A 27967-nucleotide genomic window follows, 5' to 3' on the forward strand; every position below is an offset into this window, starting at 1 on the left:
TGCTTATGATTATTTCTTATTAATATATAGAAACAAGCAGATTTTTGTATATTGGTTCTGTATTCTGCAGCATTATTAATGTCATTTATTAGTTCTAATAGATTGGGTAGAGGTTTTAGGGTATTCTATTATAATATCATGTCATCTGCCAAGAACTAGAGTTTTACTTCTTCCTTTCAAAATTATAATGACATTTATTTCTTTGTCTTATCTCATTGTTGTGGCTAGATCTGCAATTACTATGATGAATAGAAGGTTTTAATAAAAAATATTCCAAATATGTTTAGGAGAAGACATGTGTACAATGACTTCAATTGGGACAGTCTGGACATTTTTTATACTATGCATGTCTTTCTGATCCTCCATGCTCCTTCTATTATATCGTTGTTGATTGCACCAATTCCATTTATTCTGGTCCCTACTCAGAACTTCTTATTTAATTCATGTGATTCTTCGCATTCTGTCCTTCATATATAAAACGTTACACCTTCCACCAGCACTTCAAAAGCTCAATGACCATTTTATCATGGTGTCCTTTCCCCCTAGGATGTCCCCAGAAAACTACAAACTTATGTGTGAGATTGCCTTCAAACTCTTCAAAGAATGGAAGGTTGAGATTTCAGATGCAATAAAAACACCATTTCCTTTCCTTGAGATTTTTTATGACCGTGGACTCATAACCAAGGAAATGTATGAAGTAAGTGAAGTTTATTTTGTCACGATCTGGTAAACCAGTCCCACATTAGTAGTTTTGGTAGTTTGGAATCAAATGTCAGGGCACAAATAGACAAGTGAGGGGTCTCCTGTAAGTGAGGGCTTTCTCAAGTACTGCTCTAAGTGTTTCTATAAGGTGAAAAAAAAAAAAAGAGAAGCAGGCATCCTTGGAGGCAGTCATGCTCCTGACTGAAGGAACAGGACTTTTTGGTGCCCCCTAGAGTCGAGGTGAGTAACACTGGAGATAGGCTGGATCTGAAGCCTATGGGCAGCTCAGGTGTACAATATAATGACTTGCAGGTGTTAGATATACAATGTAGCATAAACTAGGGATGAGAGGTAATTTTAATGAATGCATACATTAATTTAATGAACTTATTTAGTGTAATTATTTACACAGCATTTTATTCCAATGAACATTAATTTATATATTTAGATATGAGAACATTAAAATCATTAGAGAATGGATGTCTTATTAGGTGAAATTTAGAAGTATATGCTTGCTCTTCTTTCTCCGACAATTTTAAGCCTTCTTTTCCTATGGTGTTTCTGGAATGTTGGAATTTGATAATTCTAGCAAAAGATATAAGTGGAGATACAGAGATGCAAGCCTTCTCTTTCCCTACAAATGGGTTTACTTTTCAGCAAAGTTCACAGGAAGGGAAAATCACCACTTGGCTTCCCTGATCTCTTGCAGGCCAATTTGGTCCTGTGGAAGGGACAAGGGCTATCTCCTCAGTAGAACAGCAGCCCATCACCTGCTAAGTCAAATGTTAAAACATGTGGCCAGGCTCTTAAAGGGCTACACAATATTTAACTTTGGACCCATATTTGTTCTGCAAATGGCTTTTCTTTTTACCAAATGTAAATGACAGTAGGGAGAGCAGATTCACAAATGGGAATTTTTCAGAAAAATAGATGTACTTATTTTACTTAGCAGCCATTGAATATAGAGAAATTCTAAAACTGTACATGAGAAAATAACTGTAGAGAAATTATAATACATTAAAAATGAAATCACCTTCTAGGTCTCTTCTGTAAGTTACAAGCTCATATTTACATTTTCCCCTTTCACTGTTTTTTTAAGGAGTCTAAAACATCTTGGATAAACCAGGCACCTGTACAAAAAGTAGTGTATGATGTTCTCAATGAACTGGAAAAGAAATTTGACCTGTCACTTCTGGAAATCTTGTTCAGCAAGGTTATTGTAGACAAGTACCCTGATTTAAAAGGCATTCTCAGAGGCTTCAGAAATGGTAATTACATTTATAGCCTACCTTTTGAATTCCATGGTCAATTTACTGATGAATATATATTGAGCATCTACCATGTCTCACACACAGTGCAGGGCGTTAGGAATATAGCAGTTAGAAAACAGACATATCATGAGCTTTTTAAATATTTTTGGTATAATGACTGCAGTACAACACACATGTGGAGGCCTGCTTAACTAGGCATTTATTCAAACTCCCAGAACAATCAGAGTCACAGTCGCATCAGATTTACTGAGAAAAACAAATGACAAGAACCACTGCATCTGAGAAAGGCACCATCAGTTGCTACTCTTTTTGCAGGTGTTCACACAGCAATCCACCAAGTTGACTACTGCCCATCTTGAGTGACTGCTGAGTTTTGGATGCAGGATCCACCTGGCTTAGCAGCATCACGACCAGGGGAGCCAATGTCTCCTGTATCAAATCTGTAGTCATAACTTTCAGGGACCCCATGAGGCACACCCAAGTTACAAGAGTCACCATGCTGGAGGAAGATGAACTATGGTTTATAGTTTTATGGAGTCCATCTGAGTCCAGTTATGGGTCATTTTTAACCCTAAACACAGTGTTGACCTGGTAATACAGAAAAGAGAGACCACCTTCATCAGGTGCCCAGAGCAATGAGCAAGAAAATTAACCCAGGTCACTTCTTCCAGCCAAGATGGAGGCATACGTAGTCACACTATGCCTCCTTGCACAACCAAGATAGGGACAACAAAAATTTAGAAATGCAATGAGAACCAAAACTGACTGAAAATTGATCTGAATGGAAGTCGGACAACCAAGAAAATAGAGACGTTCATCCAGACAGGTAGGAGGGGCAGAGTTGGGCAGCCAGTCTCAGGTTGCAGCTCAGAGAGCAGAGAGCATTGGGACTGGGTGTGTAAGGCATCTGTGAGAAACGACCACAGTGGGTGGACCCTCGGCGCAGAAGCAGCAGCTGGCAGACCCCTGCCGAGGGGTGGCAACCAGCAGACCCAGCCAGGTGGGGATTGTGAAGCAAGGCACTGCGCGCACCCCAGGATGCCAGCGCTGGGAAATAGAGCCTTGGGGCACTGATTGAGGACATCTGTGGGGATTGAGGAGCAGGGAGGGCCTCCCAGGCTCTCAGGAGAGGACCTTTGGAGGGTCCCACAGCATATACAACCCCACCCACAGGGGATCTTACACCAGAGGGACCCAGTTTGCTGGGGGAAGCAGCAGAAGAGACTGAGGTCCCTAGGAGAGCCGATAAAGCACCTTTGTTCCCTCTCGGACCACACCCCCACACACAAGGTCACTACCCAGCAACTGGGCTGCCCTGCCCTGGTGAACACCTAAGGCTCTGCCCCTCATTAGTAACAGGCACAAGCAGACCAAAGGAAAAAAATAAAATAAAAAAGATGACTCAAACAGAATTCAAAAGGCCCAGAGCCAGTTTTTTTTAAGCCACCAAGAGATAGCCAACCTATCAGATGCACAGTTCAAAGCACTTGTAATCAGGATGCTCACAGAATTGGTTGATTTTGGTGGCAGATTAGATGAACAAATGCAGGCTACAATAAGAGAAATAAAGGGAAATGCACAGGGAACCAATAGTGATGGGAAGGAAACTGGGACTCACATCAAGGGTGTGAACCAGAAGGAAGAAAAAAACAAACAAACAGAAAAAAATGAAGAAATAAGAATTCAAAAAAATAAGTAGAGGATTCTCACCAAGAAAACACCAAGGCACATCATAATTACATTAGCCAAGGTAAAAATGAAGGAGAGAATTCTAGAAGCAGCAAGAGACAAAGAGACAGTAACCTACAAAAGAGTTCACATCAGACTGTCAGCTGATTTCTCAAAAGAAACCTTGCAGGCAAGAAGGGGCTGGAAAGAAGTATTCCAAGTCATCAGAGGCATGGACCTACATCCCAGATTTCTCTATCCAGTAAAGCTTTCATTTAGCGTGGAAGGGCAGATCAAGTGCTTCTCAGATAAGGTCAAGTTAAAGGAGTTCATCATCACCAAGCCTTTGTTTTTTGAAATATTAAACGGACTTATCTAAGAAAAAGAAGATATAAAAAACATGTATAGTAAAATGACAGCAAACTCACAATTATGAACAACCACACCTAAAACAAAAACAAAGAGAAACTAAACAAACAACTAGAACAGGAACAGAACCACAGAAATGGAGATTACATGGAGGGTTAGCAACAGGGTAGTGGGAGGAGGAGAGAGGGGAAAAAGGTATGGAAAATAAGTAGCATAGATGGTAGGTAAAAACTAGACAGGTGGAGGGCAAGAATAGTATGGGAAATGTAGAAGCTAAAGAACTTATGACACATGGACATGAACTATAGTGGGGTGGAATGTGGGTGGGAGAGGGTGTGCAGGGTGGAGGGGAATGCAGGGAGAAATTAGACAACTGTAATAGCATAATTAATAAAATATATTTTTTAAAAATTAACCCAGATCAAATTGGCCCTGAAACAAGGGTAATGGTTATATTACCTCTTTCTCTACAACAGGTGAGACAAACATTAATCAAATACTCTCAAAATCAATTTCTCTGCCAGAAACTGTGTTTGATACCACATGAATGTGATTCATTTGCCACTTTTCTGAGACTAACAATTTATAATTTTTCACTGTACTCTGAATTTGTGGTTCAAACTATCCCTCCAATAATTTTCAGATAGTTGTCCTTCATTATATTTTGTTCTTCCCATAATTTTTGTTTTGACTGGCTGGAAAATTTTTCATTTCAACACAGTTTAGTATCTACCAAGATATCCAAATAACAATGAAGAATTCACAGAAGAAAGAATTATATGAACTGAGCAGAGCAAATGCTCTGGGAAAAGGTATAGAATGTGAAAGGGCCCCTAGTATCTGCAACACAGACAAATTAGATTTCTCTCCATCAGAGACTGAGAAACAGTTTGTGCGACTTGATACAAAAGGGATAAACTTGAAAAATATTTTGGAAGTTGGACATTCTAAAGCTAAGGAATTCAAATGTATTTGCTGGACATTAAAGAGATACTACAGGCTCATACGTTTATAAGTACAGATTCATTGTTCCAGAAAATTCACCTGCCATCATCCCAGGGAAGAGGGGACACACCTCCTCTCTGGTCTCCTCCTGCGTGGACAATGCCCAGATACTACACTGAACTTCTTGGTTTATTTCCGTCCTGTTACTTTCCTGGGTCACATACATGCAGGAGCTTTGGCTGGTGCACTGGTCTCACCTTTTTGGCAGCCTCCAAGGCCCAAAAACTCCACCAGTAAACCCAGTAAACTCCACCCTTCACTTGACCACCTATTTATTTCAAGTTTCTGTGCTTTCACTTTCATACATGCAGTCACTCACAGGATCTTTGTCCTTCTCGCGAGGAAATTCTTGCATTCTCCTTACAGGTCGAAGAGGTCAGAAAACACACTTCACTTCCACTTTTTATTTCACACATGCTTTTCCAGCCATCTGCAATTTTTTTTACATACATAGCAAGCTTTCAACGTTTTGCATGACTCCTTTATCCTGACATTGGAGTGACTCCTTTCTGTGTGGGGGTTCTTTGTTGGGGTTCTCTTTTCTGTACCAGGGATGGTGTGGAACTTGACCATGAGGACTGGGACTCACTGAGTTCTCAGTGACCAGAGGCTGAAAATTCCTAAACATGCCCACTTGATGTCCCTGCACTCTGATGGAGATTTCTAACTTCTTTTCTCTCTCTCTTCAGTGATCCTAAAGAAAATTTTTCCTCAAGCAAGTGTTGGAGATGAGAGTGCAGAGAACTGTAATATTCAACTGAGCATTGAACAAGGTGATTACAAATAGATAAAAACTGATTCTCTTCTGCTAAGAAGAAAAGAGAAGTGGTCTTAGTGCTCACTGCTGCCCTTGGGTGGAAGTATCACCATGTGCTCATTTGCAGAAAAAGAGACTGAAATCTAGAGAGACCATGTATGCAGTTGGCTTGGGGTTGAATGAGCAGGATGAACCCAGGCCTTCTGAACCCACAGCCCATCCTCTAAACCCTGTACATTCCCAGATAAACTCATGGAAAAGACAGAGACTTGAGGCAGAAATAGGTAAATATATACAGAAATGAAGATACAAAAAGAAGAATACCTAGAAGTAGAGGAAGTGAAGGAAAATCAGTTGCTGAAACCCCTGGTGTTAAACCCCACAAGGCAGAGTGAACAGGCCTGCAGAAGGAGAGTGCGTGTGAAGTGGGGTGGGGAGTCCAGTAAGGCCACCAGTTTGGAGTAGCTCTGGAGACTAAAACAAGTTTGCTGTGGCTGTGGTTGACAAGACAAACAATCACTAGTTACTGAGTGGCTCATGGATGACATAGTGAGATGGCCTGACTGAGGCCAGGGGTGCAGGTCTGCATTGATTCCTGGGAGAAGGGGTTGTCAAGTACTGTAATGTAAAGATTAACATGGGACTGGAGGAGAATTGCACAGCTCACACTTCAATTTCTGAAATAAGGTTCTAATTTCTTCCTTCAGGAACTGGTGAAAACTCATATCCAAGGCTGTCCTGGCTCTTCCCAAATCTATCGGATTACACAGGTCTGTTCCTTCTGGCTGTTCTGTGATCCTTTGCTGTTCTTGTCCCTTTCTGCAATAGGCTGTGGTGGGAGGGCTGCTTCTTTTTAGTACAGAGTGCCCAGAATTGTCCATCTTGTCATGTGCAATGTCTCCAAAGATTTAGAAAACAGAGTCTTCATACACTGAGTTGCCTGGGAGGGTTGGTCCTCTCCTTCTCACATGTGCTTGCTGCCAACTGTTGACAGCTTTGGGACCTATTGCCCATGTCCCTGGCTTCATGGCCTCTGCATCTGTCTTGCTTGAAATAGGCTGTGGCCTGAGCTGATGATTTTCCATCCTGAGGTGGCCTGTCCTGCAGGAGACAGCTTAGCAATGATGACTGTGTTCCCTGGGGGAGAGTCCCTCACCTGCTGAATCCTTTACACAGCCCCATGTGCCTCCCATTTAAACCCTCTCCCATCATCCCCAGCACAGCGGGCCAGACGCTGGTCAGAAATAGCAGATGGTCCTCTGAACAAACACTTGAAACTTTAACAACCAATAACCACTGTTTACAACTCTTAACATTTCCTTAGTCTATAACACACTTACTAAAGTTGTTAAAATATTTAAAATATGATAAATTAAAGACATGAATCCTGAAAAGTTAATTTCCTGGTCAGTCACCATATCACTTATAGTAATACAGGCAATATTTTATTTAATCTACTCAAACAGTTAAAATGATGGTATGCCATCTGTGTTTTTCAGAAGACAAAGAATCTGCTTGGAGACTTGGGCTATTTGTGGGAGTTCAGGCACTGAGACTAGGGATTAAACTCTGCCATAGGGCAGTGTCAGAGCAGGAGGTCTGGTGACCCACAGCTGGCTTCCAATTCTGCTCTAAGACCTTGAGGAAGAGACACTTCCGCTTTGTCACTCAGTTTCATCATCTATGAAATGGAGGTCACAATAGTACCTCCCTCACAGGGTGACAAGTTGTATCATGTAAAGAATTCAGAGACTTGCATGAGTCTTCATCAGTGTTCTAAGATTTTTTAATATTACTATGTTTATGATCATTATTAGTAGTATTGGGCAACAGTGTAAACTGTTATCTACCACAGTAAACTGTGGGGTTTTCTTTTCTCACATATGTCCATGGTGGATTTAATTATCCCTCAGGCTATGGAGTAGTGATCAAAACAGTGCCCACCTCAGGCCCAAGAAAATAAATTGAGGACCACAGGTTCCCTATCCTTATATCACACTAGTGTATAACAAATTTATGTCTTTATTCCCTGACTCTTCTTTGCAAATAAGTGACAAGGAGGAGACTCAGGGAACTTCCTGCACCATGGAAGGCATAATTCAGTAGCTTGTGTGGGATGTGTTATTTAATAAAGGATATTATAAATTAGCGTTTTTTATAAAATAAAACACAGAGTGACTTTTTAAAAGCATCATGATACTTTTAGCAAATTACATTTAGTAGAAGAGTTAACACTTAACATGCATCCAACATTCATCAAAGTGTATTCTTAGCAGTTCATCTACCAGTGTACTGGTGGGAACAGGAAGGATTGGGAGGAAGGAATTGTGACTAGTAATGAGCAGAGAAGGAATTTAATGTGCAGATGGGGTGTTGGGTGGAACCATGACATTATGACCCAAATAATATGCAACAAACCACCAGTAAATACACCCAAGAGTCTGACCAGGCAGGATGGGTTGACTGTGACATGCACAGGCGAGGATAACGCTGTGTCTGATGCCGCCCCCACCCCAAGAGAAGGCTCCAAGGAATGTGTATGTAACATAAAACATGTACCAGGGCCCATGTTCTGTTTAAATTGTGGGAATTAAATTTTAAATCATCTTTACATAAAGTGCTTTGTTTAGGAAAAGAGCAGTAGATGAAATAATTGAAGTTGCACTGATAAAATATTTTCCGTCTATACAGTTTTGAGGTTGGAGGGAACACAGTGGGATGGGTCAGTGGAATCAGCAATGAGTGAGTGAGGATTCAGTGTGGGGAAGAGGGTGTGCTGGTCCCGGGTAGTTTATCCAGGACCTTATTGTTCCTTCCTTCAATCTGCCCTTTGTCTCTGGCCACAGACCCATGCAGCCTTGCTTGAAGGCTCACTTGCTTCTGCTTCCTCCTGGGTTCCTAACCTGGGTCACACTAGCAACAGATTGGAGAGGGGGAGCAAAGAGGAAGCTTGGTTTTTCCCATTCACTGTCTTGGGCAGCAGTTCTGGCAGCAGCAGTAACTCTGATGACGCTGCCTTCCAGCAGGCAGGCAAACGTGATCCACTGTCTAGCTCCCAGGCAGCCTTGGCACATGATCTCACCTTTGATCCCTCCCATAGCTTCCTATTCACTATTCTTGGGTTGGAATTCTCAGCTCTTCCATTGGCTGTATGACTGGTCATCTGGATTAAATTCCTTCTGCTCTAAAAGCTTAGAGAGTTTCTATTTTCTGGTTGGACCCTGAGTGGTAAAGAAAGCAAATAAAATATCTATGAATCATACATGGTCTAGGTACAGCTCCACCTGATACTAGACTCTCAGAGTGCCTCCCTGGAACAGAAGACATACATATGGTGGATACAATTATAATCAGTGACGATGATGCATTAGAACCCCAACAAGCGATTGAACAATCTGCCCAAGTGTTTGAGCCAGTAGGTAAGACTGAGTGCCTGAGTATAATGAGTGTGGAGGGGAACTGGCAGGTGGAGGGACCCTACATTGTGGGTAAAGGCACAGGGAAACTGCGGTGATGACTGGAATGCTAGACAAAAAGAAATTATAAAGAAAGACAAAGTTGACATAGATGAGGATTTTATGGGTCAAAAAATAATGAAGAGACAGAAAGAAAATAGGAGAGAGTAGGAAACATAACTGAGAATGGATAAACTAAAAAGTCAGGTGGAGCAGCAGGGCCAGGTCTAGGGTGAAGCAGGAAGACCCTGGGACACAAGTAAGGAGGAGCTCACCCTCAGGACCTCTTGTGTCCTGGGCACCTTCTTTGCTTTACCCAAGACCCTGTTGGCCCTGGTAGGCAATGATAAAAATATAAAGAAATAGTATAAGGAGACTAAGATACAGAAAGAAATGAGTATCAATAAATAAAAAATGGGGAGGGAGACACAAAGAAAACTGTGTTGAAGTGAGTAAAGGACAATGTATGAAGAGCTGGCAGAGAAAGGACCAAGCATTGTCTGATTGGAGGAGACAGTCTCCACAAAGAGGGCACAGTGGGCTGCTCCTCACACCATTGAGAAGGTGAGGTGTCCACAGTGACCAGAGTAGCCCTAGGGCCCTCTCAGGTAAAAATAGCCTTCTACTTTGAAAAAATAGAAACAAAAGTGAAAAAAAATAATAAAACCCAGTGGAATTACAGGGAGAAGATCTTAATTGTAGTGAGGGTGCTCACTCCTTTTGGGGAGACAAAAAATAAATCTTCATTAATTCTAATTAGGTTCAGGAGCAGAGCCACCCCACCATGGAAACTAATGAATTCTTCCTCTGAAGATCTTGTAGATATAATGAAGGAAATGTCATTTTTTAATTCAGGAGATGAATGGGAAGCCCAAGCAAAGGCTGACTGTACCAGGCATCTAATATAATAGGCAAGGTTGACTGAAAGAATGTGTGATGTGAATCATGGTAGCAGGTGGGGGACTGGGACACGTCATATGGCCTATGGAGGCTGTGCTGGCAGCCTGGGTTAGACATAGGAAGGGGAGGGGATCAGTATTTTATGTAATGAGTTCAACAGAAAAATGTCCCCTGTGATTGGAAAAATATAAAAAACAAAAAAAGGTAAATTTAAGTGTTGATGTCAGAGACTATTTTCTATATTCAAGGCAAATAATTCAGAATAGCAAGATATGCATGAAAGGAGATTTTTTAAAAACACAAGAAGACAAGAAAATGTACAAAGAGATACCATCACCAGAAATAAAAATAGCAAAAATAGGCTAAACCAAGAGGAAAATGAAGAATTAAAATAAGAATGAAAGAAAGAGATAGAATGGGGGTGGAAGTATTAGAGAGCAAAGGGAAGAGGTAGAATGAGGGTGGGGATCGGATGTAGAGTGAGGATGGAAGTAGGAGACAGGGTGACTGTGGGGTAAGCATTGCTGCAGAATGGGCACTGCTGTCCTCTGTGCCTGAATGTCACCACCTTCTGTGTAGGACCTGGAGCAACCTGCAGGCCACACACATTGGGGCACAAACCAGGGGAACCAGAGTTGACTTAGCTTCTAGGTCTTCCTTGTGCTCTTCTCATGAGGTTTCCTATCAGTGGGCTCCTTGGCACCTCCCTGAAAGTCTAAGGGGTTTTTGTCCTCTGTGCAGTGACCAGCAGTGCTGACTCTGCAGAACGCAGAAACAGAGAAGAGCCTCCCATAGCTTCCACCTCAGCACTGAGAAAACCAGGTGAGGAGGTGGGAGCTCAAGGCTTGGGCTGCAGGACCTGAATTAAGAGCAGCTCTTTCCAGGGGCATGTGTTCTAGCTCATGCTGCACTATGGATCCAGTTTATCTTCGAATCTCATTCTCTGCATTTATTTTTTTTTGACCTTTTGGGAATCGGCAAGGTAATAATTCATTATGTTTACATTTTTTAATGGGGCCTATAAATTTGTAGGTCCTATTAATCAACCTATGCATTGATCTATTGATTATATAGTGGAAATAGGGTACCAAGGTAATGAATTTGTTTGAAAACTGAGTCTATGACTATAAAGTGCTGGCTGGATTTTTACAGTGGTTTCTATAGAGAAAAGAAAGCTAACTATTTCTTTACTGGAAGGTCATATTGTCATCAGGTCACAAAACTTTGAATAATGTCAAGGGCCAATTCCTTCAGTTATCTAGTGTGAGAGGAAACAGATAAGGAATTTTGAAACCCAAAGTATTATTTTTGACAGAGTTCTTCAGCAAGTTATGAACATACAGTGACTTTTCAAAGGACCTTTGCAAATAGTGCCTTACTTTTTCCTTTACAGCAACCCTGAGGGGTAAGAAGGATGGACAGTGTTAATTTTGTTTCTAGATGAGCAAACACAGTCACATAAATGTTTCAAGGTCTTCCACAAAGTCTCATGGAGAAAAAGGGAAAGACAAGACTAGTATGCTGGATGCTGTGTTGTTTCCTTTACAAAACTGGAGCTCAGAACAGTTACCAAAATATGGTTTTCTCAATCCTGTGAGCAGCATGAATAATCATTAGATCTATAGCTCTTCAGTACACAACATGGACATTGGTTTTTCCCTTCCTACTTCCTCAGAGGATATTGCAAACATGTCTACTTAGGAAAACACACTAAATCAAGATTTTAAAAACAAATAAAAATGCTACCTGCTCTTGACATTACAACAGACGAATATCGCAAGTAATAATTTTTTTCTGATATCTCTATCAATGTATAATGTAAGTTTGCTTCAGTTTTTAGGGAGTGTACTTTCTGACTTGTGTCTCAGTGTAGCAAACTGCACTGAAATGTGGTCCCAAAATAGGTCTATGGCTCAGACACAAGAGAAGATTATTTCTCAGCCTTGCAAATGATTCAAGGGGCACCACGGTGTATAGGAGGCTCTCTACCTTCAACACAAGATATCCAAGTCCTCCTCACAGAGAAACAGCCAATGAATATGTTGTGGAATGACAATAGAAGGGGTAGGAGGAGGAAGAGAGAGAAGTGTAGGAAGGTCAGGTTCAAACAAAGCAATGAATTGTCTCTGCTCTGTGGACAGGGAAAGGACCATCAGTAACCTGCAAGGCAGGTGACCTACAAGAGCAGTGCAGTGGCATATGCAAAGGCCATGATATACATGGGTTTTCAAAATATTTCCAAGTTTATTAGGGAATTTCCTGCTGAATCGGTTCCTTGGTCACACACTGAGGCACCTAGCAAATCCTATTCCTCTGTGCAGAGATCAATAACCTGGACTCCTTAGAATTGAGCAAAGGAGGAAAGACCAAGAACCAGTCACCTGTTCATGACTCTAAAATGCAACAGATAAGATGTATTTCTAGACATCAAAATCCAGAATCTGAATCCAGAGCTCTGTTTCCCAAACGAACCTTATTCTGACATTCTCCATATGCATTATTTCCATGACTTCTAGAGCATCACTTTGAGCATTTAATGTCTTCAACCCTATTGGAATATGAAAGAGGGAAAAAGGGGCATTATGAACTGTTGTTCAACTGGATGAGCCCAATCAAATGATATTATGACAACATAGCAATAATACACTACACTGGTAAATGAAAGTCTTTTTTTACTACACACTGTCATATTGATTATAGTTGAAGAGTTGTAAAATGTACTTCATCTCTACCAACATGTTTTATATTGTACAAAGTGAGAGTAGTGAGCATAGTATTTCACAATTTCTTAACAGTATTCTCATTAGTGCAAAACTTGGAAAGTCTTCATAGAATCATTGGTGCTGCTATATAGTTACTGATGGAAAAAGTGGCTCAGTCCAACTACCTCTCAAGCCCAAATGATACTTAAACTATTGGCTTACATTTTGATTTTTCACAGTGCTATTGTGAATATAAATTCATTGTGTTTTCACAAATACCTTAACACAGAGTTGGGGTAACTAGGTTATTTCAGTATTACAGATGAGGAAACTGGAGGTAATGTTTGAAGGTCATTTACAAATTCACATATAGAAGTAAAGGGGAGAGCCTGGCAGGAACCCAGGGTTAGGACTGTGGGCACCAGAACTGGGTTCAGCTCAAGGAAAGAGGAAAATGCTCATTTCAAAATTGAGATTATCACAAACCCTATCTGCTGTGTGAGTTATCACACATTATGTAAGACAGTTGCTAACAAATAACAGTTTTCTTCCTCTTACTTTATAGAGTCTATGAACTTAACAAAGTCATCTACACCTGGAAACAGACCTTCCAAAAGAGGTAAAAGCAAATAACATCTTTTCATGGTTGCAAATGAGCAGTGTTTTCTGCAAAAATTTCTTCTAATTCCTTGCTATATCTTTTATAGTAAAGTACAAATTTGTTTTAATTTAAAATAGTTCACATTTTAACTTTTATATTAATTAGACTAGTGCCTATGACAAAACCCCCAAAGAGGTCTATGTCCCGAACACAGTAGAATTTAAGGGGAGGGGTGGGGCTCTATTTCACAAAGTCATCCTGGGAAGCAGCCAAGTGACAGGTCTGCCTCCTTCAATGCCAAATTTGTAAGACCACCTTGGGACAGAAGCAGAGCTAATAACTAACACAATTACAGACACAAACACAAATCCATGAAGCTACATGGAAAGGAAGAAAGAGAGTGCAGTGCAGAATGCAGAGGGCCAAGAGAATGCAGAGGAGTCCAGTGAGAGAGAGATATCTCCACCCCAGGCCCAGGGGACAGGGATGATAAAGTACTGACCTACAGGTCACGTGAATACAAAAGACACATCATGGGGGACTGAGGGAGGGACAAGCTAGCCCTGGGTTTTCAGAGCTTCCCAACTTTTTCCTGAGTTCCTTGTCACACACTGAGACCTTCAAGGAACATTTGCTCCTTCTGCAGTGAGAAGTCCTGAAGGGTCTTCAGGGTTCAGTGCACAGGAGAAGCACCCAGAATCTGGGAGCTCTGCAGTGAGAAGTGGTGCTGACCAGCAGGGTAAGGGTCACCATGGCTGGGCTCCAGGACAGCAGGAGCCTGAGGTCAGGGCTCCTGTTCCTCTGAGCACACCTCACATGCGGGAGCCCAGTCCTGCCTTGCTCTCATGTGGCCACTGTGAAGACTGCAAAGGACACAAATTAACTAGCAAACAAAATAGTCTCAGACTCATAGATACAGAGGGAAAAATGACAGGTGTCAGATGGGAGGGGGTAAAGGGGCTGGGTGAAAGAAGGGTTTAAGCAGAAAAAAAGAAAAAGAAAGAAAAGAAAAGAGAAAAGAAAAAACTCATACACAGACAAATAAAACAGTATGGCGATTACCAGATGGAAGTAGGGTGGGGAGATGTAGAAGAGAATAAAGGAGGATAAATGGGGATGGCAGGACACATGGCTTGGGGTGGTGAATGCACAGCACGATGTACACGTGATGTATTATAGCATCATGCACCTGAAACTTACATAATTTCATTAACCAATGTCACCCCAACCAATTCAATAACAAATGAAAGTAAATAAAACCTGCAAAGAAAGAAATCACTTAAGTTCAGGCTTAACAAGATGGCTCTGGCAGGACAGCAGTGCCTCCTTACTGACTACATGCTCAGAGACATCATCCCCCAAGTACTGGACCACATAGAGATGGTCACGCACTCAGCACCTGATCTGTACAGGACAGAGACAGCTGGACAGTCAGTTATTGCTCAATTTTGTCACAAGCCTGTTCATATTTCAACAGACTCTAGTTAATTTTTAGTTATGGACACAAGGAAAAGTTTTTGTGACTTTAAAAGGTTATGACTATTACGTTCCCTTTATAGCTTTTGACAGATGACCCCCAACATGACATTGGCCTATATAGTGATGTTTGAACATGGTTTGCCAAAAAGGACATCTGTTTATGTTTACAACAACCTCAAAGTTTGGCCAGATAACAGTTGCTCCCCCATTTCACTGTTTGGGAGCCGTCATTTTGCTCTCTGTACCTATGAGGTTTTCAAGATCTTTACACAATCACAGGGAGAGTTACCTTTATTCAAAACCTCTGAAGCCACACATAAAATAATAATGTTTTACTATTTTAGAAGTGCACTGGGATTTATATCCTGTATGTTACAAAAGACCCCAACAGTGCCAGGGGTAAAATCTTATTCTCAAATACATTAATGTTTCTGCAACAAATTGTGTGAATTCAAACCAAGTGTGATAAGTTAAAGATTCTACATGGACTCATGGCAACTAAGTCCAGCTTCCCTGCCAAGAGACTTTGCTATAAACCTGTAAAAAAATTATTGGTTTTCAAGACTTTTTGATTCTGCCTATGAGCTAAGGGTTGTGAGTCTTTGGTTCATTTTGTAGCAATCTCATTCCTTCAGATGAGACAGAGACAGAAATGATCATCACCACATCTTTATAATCCAAATCCTTCAAAAATGTCAAGAGTCATAAGATTTACCATTCTTCTATTTTATTTTATTTTAATTATTGTTCAAGTACCAGTTTCTGTCCTTTACTCCCATCCCAGCCCATCCACCCATCCTTCCCCACCTACCGTTTTCAACCCCCTAGTCTTTGGCCATGTGTCCTTTATATTTGTTTCTGTAAACACTTCCCATTCCCCCTGAAATTCCCCGGAAATTCCCTCCCCTCTCTCCTCTGGTCACTGTCAGCCTGTCCTCTATTTCAGTGTCTTTGGCTATATTTTGCTTGTTTGTTTGTTTTGTTGTTTAGGTTCCTGTTAAAGGTGAGATCATATGGTATTTGTCTTTCACTGCCTGGCTTATTTCACTTAGCATAATGCTCTCCAGCTCCATCCAAGCTGTTGCGAAGGGTAGGAGCTCCTTCTTTCTTTCTGCTGCATAGAATTCCCTTGTGTAAATGTACCATAGTATTTTTGATCCATTCATTTACTGATGGGCACCTAGGTTGCTTCCAGCACTTGGCTATTGTAAATTGTGCTGCTATGAACATTGGGTTGCATAAATTCTTTTGGATTGGTGTTTCAGGGTTCTTAGGATATAGTCCCGGCAGTGGAATTGCTGGGTCAAAAGGTAGATTCATATTTAGTTTTCTGAGGAAGTTCCATATTGTTTTCCATAGTGGTTGTATGAGTCTGCAGTCCCACCAACAGTGCACTAGGGTCCCCTTTTCTCCACAACCTCTCCAGCACTTGTTGTTTGTTGTTTATGATGGCCATTCTGACGGGTGTGAAGTGGTATCTCATTGTGGCTTTAATTTGCATCTCTCTGATAGCTAGCGATATTGAACATCTTTTCATGTGTCTCTGGATCCTCTGTGCGTCCTCCTTGGAGAAGTGTCTATTCAAGTTTTTTGCCGACTTTTTAATTGGATTCCTTGTCTTCTTAGAGTGGAGTCTTGTAAGTTCTTTATATATTTTGGAGATTAAACCCTTGTCTGAGGTATCATTGGCAAATATGTTCTCCCATACAGTTGGTTCTCTTTTTATTTTAATACTGTTTTCTTTAGCAGTGCAGAAGCTTTTTATTTTGATGAGATCCCATTTGTTTATTCTTTCCTTTATGTCTCTTGCTCTAGGGGACATGTCAGTAAAAATGTTTCTGCGTGAAATGTCTGAGATTTTCCTGCCTATGTTTTCCCCTAGGACTTTAATGGTGTCACAGTTTATATTTAAATCTTTCATCCACCTTGAATTTATTTTTGTATATGGTGTAAGTTTGATGCTCAAGTTTCAATTTTTTGCACGTAGCTGTCCAGTTCTCCCCATACCATTTCTTGAAGAGGCTATTTTTACTCCATTTTATGTTGCTACCCCTTTTGTCAAATATTAATTGACCATAGAGACTTGAGTTTATTTCTGGGATCTCTGTTCTGTTCCATTGGTCCATGTGCCTGTTTCTATGCCAGTACCAGGCTGTTTCAATTACACTGGCCTTGTAATACAGTTTAGTATCAGGTATTGTGATCCCTCCTACTTTCTTCTTTTTTCTCAAAATTGCAGCCGCTATTCGGGGTCATTTATGGTTCCATATAAATTTTTGAAGTGTTTGTTCTGTGTCTGTGAAATATGCCATTGGTACTTTAATAGACATTGCATTGAATGTGTAAATTGCTTTGGGTAATATGGACATTTTGATGATGGTTAATTCTCCCAATCCATGAATACAGTATATGCTTCCATTTGTTTGTGTCTTCCTTGGTTTCTTTCCTCAGTGTTATGTCGTTTTCTGAATACAGGTCTTTTACCTCTTTGGTTAGGTTTATTCCTAGGTATTTTATTTTTCTTTTTGCTATTTCAAGTGGGATTTTTTTCTTGATTTCTGCTTCTGCTGTTTCATTGTTGCTGTACAAAAATGCCTTTGATTTCTGGATAGTGCCTTTGTATCCCGCTGTTTTGCCAAATTCATTTATTAGGTCAAGCAGTTTCCTGGCTGAGTCTATAGGATTTTCTATGTACTCTATCATGTCATCAGCAGACAGTGACAGTTTTGTTTCCTCCTTTCCGATTTGGATGCCTTTTATTTCTTTTTCTTGTCTGATCACTGTGGCTAAAAGTTCCAACACTATATTGAATAGAAGTGGTGAAAGTGGACAACCTTGTCTTGTCCCTGATCCAGTGGAAAAGATTTCAGTTTTTGCCCATTGAGTATGATGTTGGCTGTAGGTCTCTCATAGATGGCCTTTATCATGTTGAGGAATGCTCCCTCTATTCCCACTTTGCTGAGTGTTATTATCATGAATGGGTGCTGTACCTTATCAAATGCTCTTTCTGCATCTTTTGATATGATCATGTGATTTTTGTCTTTGCTTTTGTTTATGTGATGTATTACATTTACTGATGTTTGAATATTGAACCATCCTGGCATCTCTGGGATGAATCCGACTTGGTCGTGGTTTATGATCTTTTTAATGTATTGTTGGATGTGGTTTGTCAATATTTTGTTGAGGATTTTAGCATCTATGTTCATCAGCGATGTCGGCCCAAAGTTTTCTTTCTTTGCTGTGTCTTTATAGATTTACCACTCTTTTAGTTATAGAATATTAGCTGTGTTTTCCTTTGCGTCCAAACCTTGTGGACATTTAAAAAATACCTATTTAGGGAATAGGCAATCAGAAAAAACCTAAGAGCAAAGATAACTAATAGCTTTCTTTGTTACAAAAGCTTTATTCAAGTATTCCTGGTTTTTTTCCTTTAAATAAAAAATAGTAATTTGTTGGGATTTAAGATGATACACAAATATTATGCATTTGGAGGACTGCTGACTGGTATAAAAGGTCAATGGTACAAGTGCAGCACAAGTGCATTTGTCTGCAAATAAAAGGACAACTGGGTGACACCAATATACTTGATAGGCCTGCCTTTTGGGGACCAAGCTGAGGGAGCACTGACATCTCACAAAAACCTTGAGACCTGGACAGGATGGAATACCTGTTACAATCCCTGCATAAGCTGAAGTGCAGAAGCATTTAAGGTATATTTCAAAGTCATGTTGAGAAATTAAACAAAGACCCAGGGCCCATTCCAGACACTTATTTCTCAAGAAATCAGACATCTTTATACTCATATACTAAGGTCTTCTGTGGCATGAACCATCCTAAGACCTGGAGCTTTCATTTGTTCATTTCTCTTTTCTCACCACCATCTGTTATTTTCTAGGTTTCATGGATCTTGGAAACAACTCTGCTTTACAAAACCCCAAGAAAAAAAGAAGTAAGAGTGAATAAAACTTTACTTACTTTTAATGTGAGAAATTAGTTTTAAACACCAGAGTTTCATCATTATTATTATTTACAATATTGTATTAGGCAGAATAATGTCTCCTCAAAGATGTTTATGTCCTAAACCCTGGAACCTGTAATCCATTATCTCAAATGGCCAGTGAACTTTACAAATGTGATTAAACTAGGGAGCTTGAAATGGGGGAGATTTCCCTGGATTACCTGGATGATGCCAATATACTCAATAGCCCTTAGAAAATGAAGAGCCTTTCTTGGCTGTGGGGAGAGGAAGAAGTGACTATGGAGGAACAGTCACAGTGGGTCAATACCTCTGGCTCTGCAGATGGAGGAGGGACTAGGGAATGTGGGTGACCTTAAGAAGCTGGAAAAATCAAGGAAGCAGATTATACCCTACAGCCCCCAGAAAGCAATGAAGGTCTGATAAAAACTTGATTTTATTCCAGTGAGTTATTGCCAGACTTCTTATTGACATTAATTATAAACTGATAAGTTTGTGTTGTTTTAACCCATTATTTGTAGTAAATTGTTATGACAGAAATATAGAAATAATACAGACTTTGGCTCTTATAAGTGCCTTATGGCTATAAAACAATCCTAAAAATCCATCAGTGTCTTTGTGCAGTGAGCAGTGGCTAGAAGAATTTAAGTAGAAAGATTTTTTAAAAGCCTAGATGGCCTTGAGGAATTTGTTCTTAGAAATGTGGTTGCTGAAGACCTAGAGAGGACTCAGAAGGAGAGAAGAATATGGGAAAGAAAACCTGTGCTGTCTCAGAGAAACTGTAAATCATCCTGAACAGGGAGGTTACTGGTGTGACTGGTGAGGGTATGAAGGAAATGAAGAACATGTGCTTGGGAACGGTAAGAAAAAGATCCTTTTTACAAAATGGCTGAAAGCGTAGGGAAACCCTGATCTGCACATATGTGGAAAGCAGAACTTTGTAGAGATTTCTAGGTGATAAGAATGCAGCAGTTTTCTTTTTGCTGCTTATAATAAAATGTGAGAGGAAAGAGATAAACTGAAGGGGAGAACTGCTTTTTAAAACAATAAAGGAATCAGGACTTGATGACTTGGGTTCTTCTTAGCTTACTCAGGTTGCAAAAGATGCTAAAGCTGAAATTCACTGTCAGGTAAGTGTGCTCTGCAGAATGACCAAGAATGTGGCTTAATGACTATTTGCTGGAACCTCAGAAGTAAGGAAAAGTCAGAGGATTCAGTCACAGGAAAATTCTGTGATGAGACTGTGTGTGTGATTTACAGATCCTCTCAGCCATCCCAGCAGAAGCCAAAAATTGGCATGTGATTACGTAGGGAGGATCCGTGCAGGAGCCTTTGTTAATGGACCAAATCCCCATGACATACCTGGGAGACCTATTCAATGCTTGAGAATTTTATACCAACAGAAACAGAGCCGTCCATGTGCAAACCCCAGAATCTGCAATCTGTTTCTCTTTTTTTTACTTTATTTTTTATTGTTGACACTATTACAGATGTCCCCATTTCCTACCCTTAGGCACCGCCACCCAGCCCCCATCCTCTTTCCCTCTGGCCTTCACCACACTGTTGTGCGTGTCTATGTGTTATGCATATGTGTTCCTTAGGTAATCCCTTCCCCTTCTTTCACCCAGTCCCCTTAACCTCCCTTGACAGCTATCCCCTCTGACAGCTATCAGATTGGTATCTGATATCCAGTTTGAGCTCCTTAATTTTTGCACATGACATTAAGTAAGGTCTTTGGGGGATGGCATATAGATATTCCATTGTCCCTGTACCATTTACTGAAGATTATCCTTTTACATTGAATCAATTGCTTTGACATTTTGGCTTATGGCCAAAAGTCATTTGCCCATCCAAGTAGGATGTATTTCTCTACTTCTTTTTCTGTTCTATTTTCCAATGTGTCTATCTTTAGGTCAATATTCTATTTTCTGGATTACTACAGCTTTATGATAAGTCCTAAAATTATATACTAAGACCTATAATTTTGTTTCTCTTTTTCAAAATGGTTTTAGCTATATTAGGCCCTGTGTATTTGGAAGCTTCTTCTTTTTCCTTTAGTTTAGCCACTTTGAAGATCACATCATTGCCCAAGGTGCCTGCTGAATGCAGCCACCTAGACATGCTCTAGGCCATCCAAAGGAGAAATGGGGAAGAGCAAAATATACTTTCCTTCAGAGATCTGCCCCTTTTGTGAGAAGCTTTCCTAGACTTCCCCACCTCCCACATCTCACTCATCAAATCTGAAACAGGTGGTCCTGCCAGCTATTAGTGAAGTTATGGACTATGGTATTTTGTCTGGACTGTGACATCTCCAAGAAGACACATGTTCTCTTAGTAAATTAGGAACTAAAAATGCACAGCTGGAATACAGTATGAAGAATTGACTCTTTCAGCTCTTAAAAGTCTGTTGAAAGTTCCTTTGGAATCTAATTGTGTGATCCATATTTATAAATGTTTTCTGTCTCTTTCAAAGTATGCACATTGGAACTATTTTGGTGATCTGGCTCCTCCCCATATACATTCTCTTCCTGAAGCACAACTTGGTTGTTTAAATCCCCTGGATGCATAGGAAATTAGGGTGTATGCATTCCATCCTGTCATATAGGGATGTATTACATGCCCCGACTTGACTGTGTATTTGACAATTCCTCCTTGTTCTGTTTTTTTACTGGAAATACTTTGAGGCTATTCATGACTGTTATTACTTAGGTGGATTTCTTCTTTTAAAATTACAGAGTGTTCCTGTATATCGTACTTAATGCTTTTTGCTTTCAAATGTTTATTCAGGGTGCTAATATTGTCACATTAACTTTTATGTTTTATGTTTTTTACTGCCTTTTCATTAAGTCCCCCTATGCAGTTTATGTTATGCCTCATAATGACACTCTGCCTCTTGCAACCTTCTCTGATAAATCTGATCTTTTAATATGATTTTATTATTATTAGATTCCTGATATATGTGGACTTATGTATTCTATATTCTTGTTAACCATTTCTGTTGGGTGTTTTTATGTTTTTTTCCTCATCCTGATTGATTGAGATAGAATTCCATATTTCACCATTTGTCTCTTCTGGTTTGGAAATTGGAGATAAAATTTCTGCCATCTCTCCAACTATGCCCTAATCTCAAAAGATGTCAAGGATCTCAGCATGAATATTCTCAAACTGAACCTTTAATCTCCATGATTGTTGTTTAACATTTTGTTACTTCTTTTTCAAACTATGAATTTTGAAACTATTACCATTTTGTAGTCAATATTTCTGCAAAACAATTTTTCATCATTTTATACACTTATCATTGTTTCTTTCCTTTGGTTTTACTTTGTGTCTAGTGGAATTAATACCTAGTTGTTGTAGTAGGTTGTCTATGTGGCAAACCTGCCAGTGTTGTACATGCAAAGTTGCCTTCGATTTGAAAGAATTTTTAAATAGAAAGATCTTCTCAGTATGCCAATATGGTTACTGGTTGTCTTTCAGGATCTATTGCATGGGTGATGATTTCTTTTTTGTAGTTTAACTGTCATTTTTTTCTTAATAGTGTCTTTTTTTGCCAAAATCTTATTTTCCAACTATCAAGTTGTAAAAATTTTAAAACCACTTAAAACTTAAAATATTGTACCATAAACATCAAAATACTTTCCCATTAATGCAAAATTAACACTCACTATTCTGGCTTTATCACATTTCTGTCCATCCATCCATGTCCCTATCCATCCTCAGGTTTGAAACATTTCCATCTTGCAGGCATCAGTACATTTCTCTCCAATCCCTTCAGCATGCAGAGTATTAACTAGACTGCAATATTTGTTTGCAGTGTGTTTCTTTGTCTCTGGACATGAAGTTTATCATTTATAATAAGATGCACAAATACTAAGAGTTATGAATAAAGTATTCTCTTGTAAAATCCAATCTTTATGAAGATGCAGAACATGACCATCACCCTGAAACATAAGGAGCTCTCCCCTGGGGAGAGGAGGGTCAATGGACTATCCTAAAATATCTCAGGGGTGAGGTGATCTCTATTTTATATTGATCAGGTAACAACATTAACATTAACTTGCAACACAGTTTCTTAATCAAAATTCCTTGAAAAGATACCCTGAGGAACCTGGAAATGCCACAGAAAATTGCCTCCCAATAAGCTCACCCCACATAGCAGAGTCTGGCAGTGTCCCCAGGAGGACACCACTCCACCAGCCACTCTGATTAATATCACCACCAAGGGGGGCTGAGTCCCCATCCATTCATTTGTTTCCTGCAGCATTTACCAAGTTTCTTCTACTGCAAGTGCTTTAGGATCCTGTGATCACCCCTATGGTGCAAGTCACCATGTTTGTATGAGACAGACAAGTGAACACAGTGCCCTCAAAGGGAAGTATTCACCACTGTCGAGGTCTGTGAGGATGTGTATATACATCAGCTAGGAGGTGGGGGGACAGGCATGTTCTCCAGTCTGGGCCACTGGCCAGCTATAGGTCTTATGAGTTGTGCTTCTGTTCATTGTTTCTAGTTTTTAATGGGGCAAGATGGGGGCAAGGTCACTACCTAAGAACCGTCTATCCAATCTGCCTCTTATGTCCATGACACCATCCAGCTCACATTTGTTCTTTTCACAACCCTCCACCAAATGACTAAGAATCTATGTGGGGCACATTGCCCAGAGACATTCTTCATGGGATTTCAGATGCTGGCACCAGCCCCTGTTTCCTTGGATCAGGTGCTGAGTGGCAGACTCAGCATCCCTGTGGTGAAAGACCTGGACCAGGTTGTTTCATTCTCTAAGGAGGACTCAGGGAGCTCTGAATGACAGATATCATTAAGGCCTCCCTACCTCCCCTACCTTCCTAGATGTTTCCTCTTCAGGTGCCTGGCGTCTTTGCTCTTCCTTCACTGTTACAAAACCTGTGTGTACTATTCCACTGGCTCCAGCTTTATCTTTCTTTCCATAATCTCCTGCTCTCACTCAGATTTTACATCCAGAAGGGTCACACATAAAAAGGGCAAAAACATTTACAAAAATAAACATGACAAAAATTAAATCTGAATCATCTGGGCACTCCAAGGACTCCACCTTCCAGGCTGGTTGGGGAAAGAAGGAGGCATCATTGCCAGCAAGGGTCAGAGCAGAATCCACAATTTCCAGAGTTGGTCTCTGTAACACCATTAATCCCCACACTCACTTTTGTCCTGAGCACAATGCAGGAAGAAGATGATCCCTTTCTGCCTTCTTTGGGGACAGCTGCCTTCAGGGACCAAAGAGCCCTAACAGAGAAGTGTGTGGACAAGGGAAGATGGGGTCATAGACTTAGACGATCAGAGCATTGAGTGTAGCTTTTGATAAATGGCACACCATTGTCAGACTACAGCTAGTCTAACTACCCTTGCAATTTGCAGATTGTCTAGAGATTCCTGAGTTCCTCTTTCAGCTTTGGAGAAAGCTGATGTGGGGGAGAAATAATGCAAAGCAGTGAACACAAACAGGAAGCAGACACCATCTCCATTAGGTCACCCCATCACTGTCCTCTCTGCTCCTGAGTCAGAGCTCACACAGGAAGAGGCAGGTACAGTCTGGGACTTTGCCTCCAATGACCCAAGTCCAGAGAAATAGCACAGTTGCAGAGCTCCCTTCTACCAGGACAGCACTGTCACTGTCACATAAGAATCAGGGGGCTGACTGCATGGGGAGCTAAGACAGGTGTCCTGATGCCTGGTGTCTCTGCTAAAGCGTTCTGAGTGTGGGGGGTTTGAGAGGTGAAATCAAGGCAAACGTTCTGTGGGTATGTATGAAAAAATGCCACTGAAAGAAAGGCTCGGAAGCTCTGAAGATGTGTGGAATACAGTTTGCTTAGTACCCCTATGACTTTGTAGAAACAATAACTACATGGTAGGAAGTTCTCTGTGTGCAATTATGAAATGAGACAGAATAAAAATCTTCTCTTTCAGGGTCAAGACAGCACCCAGATGCGTCTGTAAATTTTCGTGCTGAAATACTTCGTGTGGCCTGTGGGGAGATGAGGGGGCTGTTAATTAAGAGAAAATTGGAACGAGGTAGGTTTCCAGGTTTACTTTAATTTGCAACCTTTCTGTGAAGGAATCACATGAAATAATGGAATGACCCATGTGAATCTCCTGTCATCAAAGGAATTGAGGTCCCACTGTGGCTTGAAAGAAAAAAAGAAGGATCCCTAAGATGATATTTTTACACTGTAAGCAGTGCTGCATAGCAAGTGCTCACTCCCCATGTGCAAGTGCCCATGAGGATGCCCAAAGAAACAAAGAGAAGTACAGGAATGTCTGTCTCTGGGTGGAAAATACTGCATTTTCTACTTTGAATCAGATATGACAGCGAAGAGGCCCTCAGCCTCCACGTTCACATCCTGTATCCCATCTGGGTAATCACCACCAGGACAGGGTGTTGGATGTAGTGAGGAGATCACAGAGTTTAGAGTCAGAAAACCTGATCCCAGCCTCAGCCCTGCTGAGAGTGACAGTGTGAAGACTGGGACCTTCCTGAGCCTGAAACTTTCCACCTAAGAAATGGATAATAATTACAAACATGCCTCCTGCTCTGACTTTGAGAGTTCTTTTATATATGAATATAAAGTGTGTTGTGATTTTAACATTATAAAGCTTAAAGCTTTTTGTCTATATGATGAACTTCATATCAGATTACTAAGATTTTATCTATTTATTTTTACAGAGAAGGGAAGGGAAGGAGAAAGAGAGGGAGAGAAACCCCTATGTTCTGATGTGTAGATCAGCCTGTGTAAGCATTTTATCTCAATTGACTCACATAACATCTGCCTTTCTGTCACTGGTTCCTTCACTTAGCATGCAGTTTTCAAGGTTCACACATACAGTGGCATGTTTTATAAGTCATTCTTTTTATTGTCCTATGTGAGCCATAATATGGATATGCAATATTGCATTTAGCCTTCAGTTAGGGTTTTCTCATTCTTTGGCTATCATGAATAATAATAACCCTTTATGTAAAGTTATTTTGTGAATATATTTTTAAGATGCTTTTTAGTATATGCCCTGGAGTGGAATTGCAGGATTACCTGGTAATTCTATGTTTTTCTTATTGAGAAAAAGACAGACTATTTTTCAAAGTATTGCACCAGTTTAATTCTCATCAGCAAAATCTGAGGGTTCCAATTTCTCTGCATTCTCACCAACATTTGTTATTGTCTGTCTTTTTTGTAGTGGCCACCCTAGTGCTTAGACTCTAGAATTTGATTGTGGTTTAATTTCCTTTTATCTAATGATAATGTTGTTAAGTATATGATGATCTTTCACATATCAGTTAAATTTTCTACTGATTAATATTTCACAATTATTTTAGTATCAGCTACCCATGATTTCAAGGATGGAAAAATATCTGCTCAACAATGACAGTAAACTCAGAGAAAATTGTTGTAACACAGGACGTGGATGTTGCCTTAGTGCCATTGTGAGCTGCAGGGCCCCCACTTGAGGTTTTAATTCAAAGCAGCAAATCTTCTTGGAGGGAACTTATAAGCTAGGATTCTAGGTTCTGAAGTATGGAAGGGGAGGCCAGATGCTCCTGCTATTGATCTTGAACCCAGATGGGTGACATCAGATCCAAAGAGGTGGGAGGCCAACCTCTGAGCACTGAGGACAAAGAGGGGTCAGCATCAATGTACCCTGGTCTTACAGGAGCCACAAGGAAGTGCATAAGAACTGAAGATGGAAACTGGTTCACTCCCAGGGAATTTGAAGTCAGAGGAGGCTACCAAGCATGTAACTGGAAGACCAGCCTGACCTGCAGTGGAAAAACCCTAAAAAAGCTGATAAAGGTATTTCAGTAACAGGGGCAGAAGGTATGACTTCCTTTGCTGTCATCAAAGATGAGGTCAGTATTCAATACCCAGTATGTGCTGAGTTGTGGCTGGAGCCTTGAGGCCAAGACTTTATCCTTTTCAGAGGAAGAGGTGCCCCACACTCACACCTCAGTACCAGAGAACCCATCCATTTGTCAAAGGGGCTCTGTCAGGGTGACTGCAGGGGCTTGGAGGAAGGAAAGGTCATTTTGACCTAGGTGCTTGCAGACAACTTTCGGCACTAAAAGAAAGAAGACTGTGTATAGTCAAACAACTCCAGAGAAAGAGTGGTATAAAACCAGAACCACAGTTACCGTGACTCCATGAGCTGAGGTAGATGGATTGTGTGTGACACAGCATAATCCATCAATTGGGGTTGTTTGCAGAGGGATTTAATGTCAAGCTAAAGAGTTTGAACTAGTAACATAGACAGTGCAGAACCACAGAGTCTCCTGAGCTATGAAATGACATATTTAAAACAGTATTTCAGACAATGCGGGAACTTGAACTGAATTCAGTGTCTTTCAGCCCAGGAAACATATAGTCAACCTTCAAGGCTCAGCTCACATGTAACTCTTGTCTGAATGTTCCCTGACTGACCCTGCCTGGTCACTCCTTCCCTGGGTCCCCTGAACTCTCAAGTGAGGCCCTTCTCACACTGTCTTATTCTTATCCTTCCACCCATTCCCTTTGTTTCTCTAGACCCCCATAGGGTTTGCCCTTTATGTGCCCATCATTGTCCAGAGGGTGTGACACCCTGTAGGTGTGGGACACATGCATTCAGTTAAATAGCCCTGGTGTGAGCAGGCAGGTCTGAGTGGCACTGGTGGGAATGGAGAGGGGGTGAGAGGTGCCTAAGAGATTGTGAAGGAAAACCTCTGAAAAGTTATTTTAAAATGCACAAAAGAAAGGGAAGAAATTTTCCAAAGATGTATTTCTGGGTTCTGTGGATGGATCTAGAAGAACAGGTGAGGAGAGGGAGATGGTTCCTCAGTTAGACACCCGGGCTTTGAGATGACAGTTGGTCATTTGTGTAGAAATATTTATAAGGAGGTGGGAATGCCAGACTCACAAAACTTAAACACAGGCTAAGCATCAACTTGGATCTTTTTTCTTTCAGGATAAACATATCCGTTCACCTCCCATTACACGTGAAAGCAAAAAAACGGTGATTATTACTTTATACTAGTTCTTATTCATAACTGATTTTATATGTACTGCATCATTTTTATGGTTTC

General features: G+C 40.6%; 1 protein-coding gene across 1 annotated transcript; it reads left to right on the forward strand.

The window, feature by feature from the left end:
* Positions 1–546: 546 nt before the first annotated feature.
* LOC123815468 (nuclear body protein SP140-like protein) lies at positions 547–27967 on the forward strand (the record flags this gene model as incomplete). The annotated part of the gene is made up of 11 exons (XM_045833736.1): positions 547–697; positions 1802–1970; positions 5705–5788; positions 6480–6542; positions 9045–9191; positions 10869–10949; positions 13395–13448; positions 18805–18858; positions 24829–24933; positions 26566–26705; positions 27850–27967. Coding segments are annotated over 11 exons (1117 nt in total), but the record flags the coding sequence as incomplete, so codon positions are not given.

This window comes from Phyllostomus hastatus, unplaced genomic scaffold (assembly GCF_019186645.2).
Source record: "Phyllostomus hastatus isolate PE091 unplaced genomic scaffold, TTU_PhHast_1.1 phas_contig_1714, whole genome shotgun sequence".
NCBI lineage: Eukaryota > Metazoa > Chordata > Mammalia > Chiroptera > Phyllostomidae > Phyllostomus > Phyllostomus hastatus.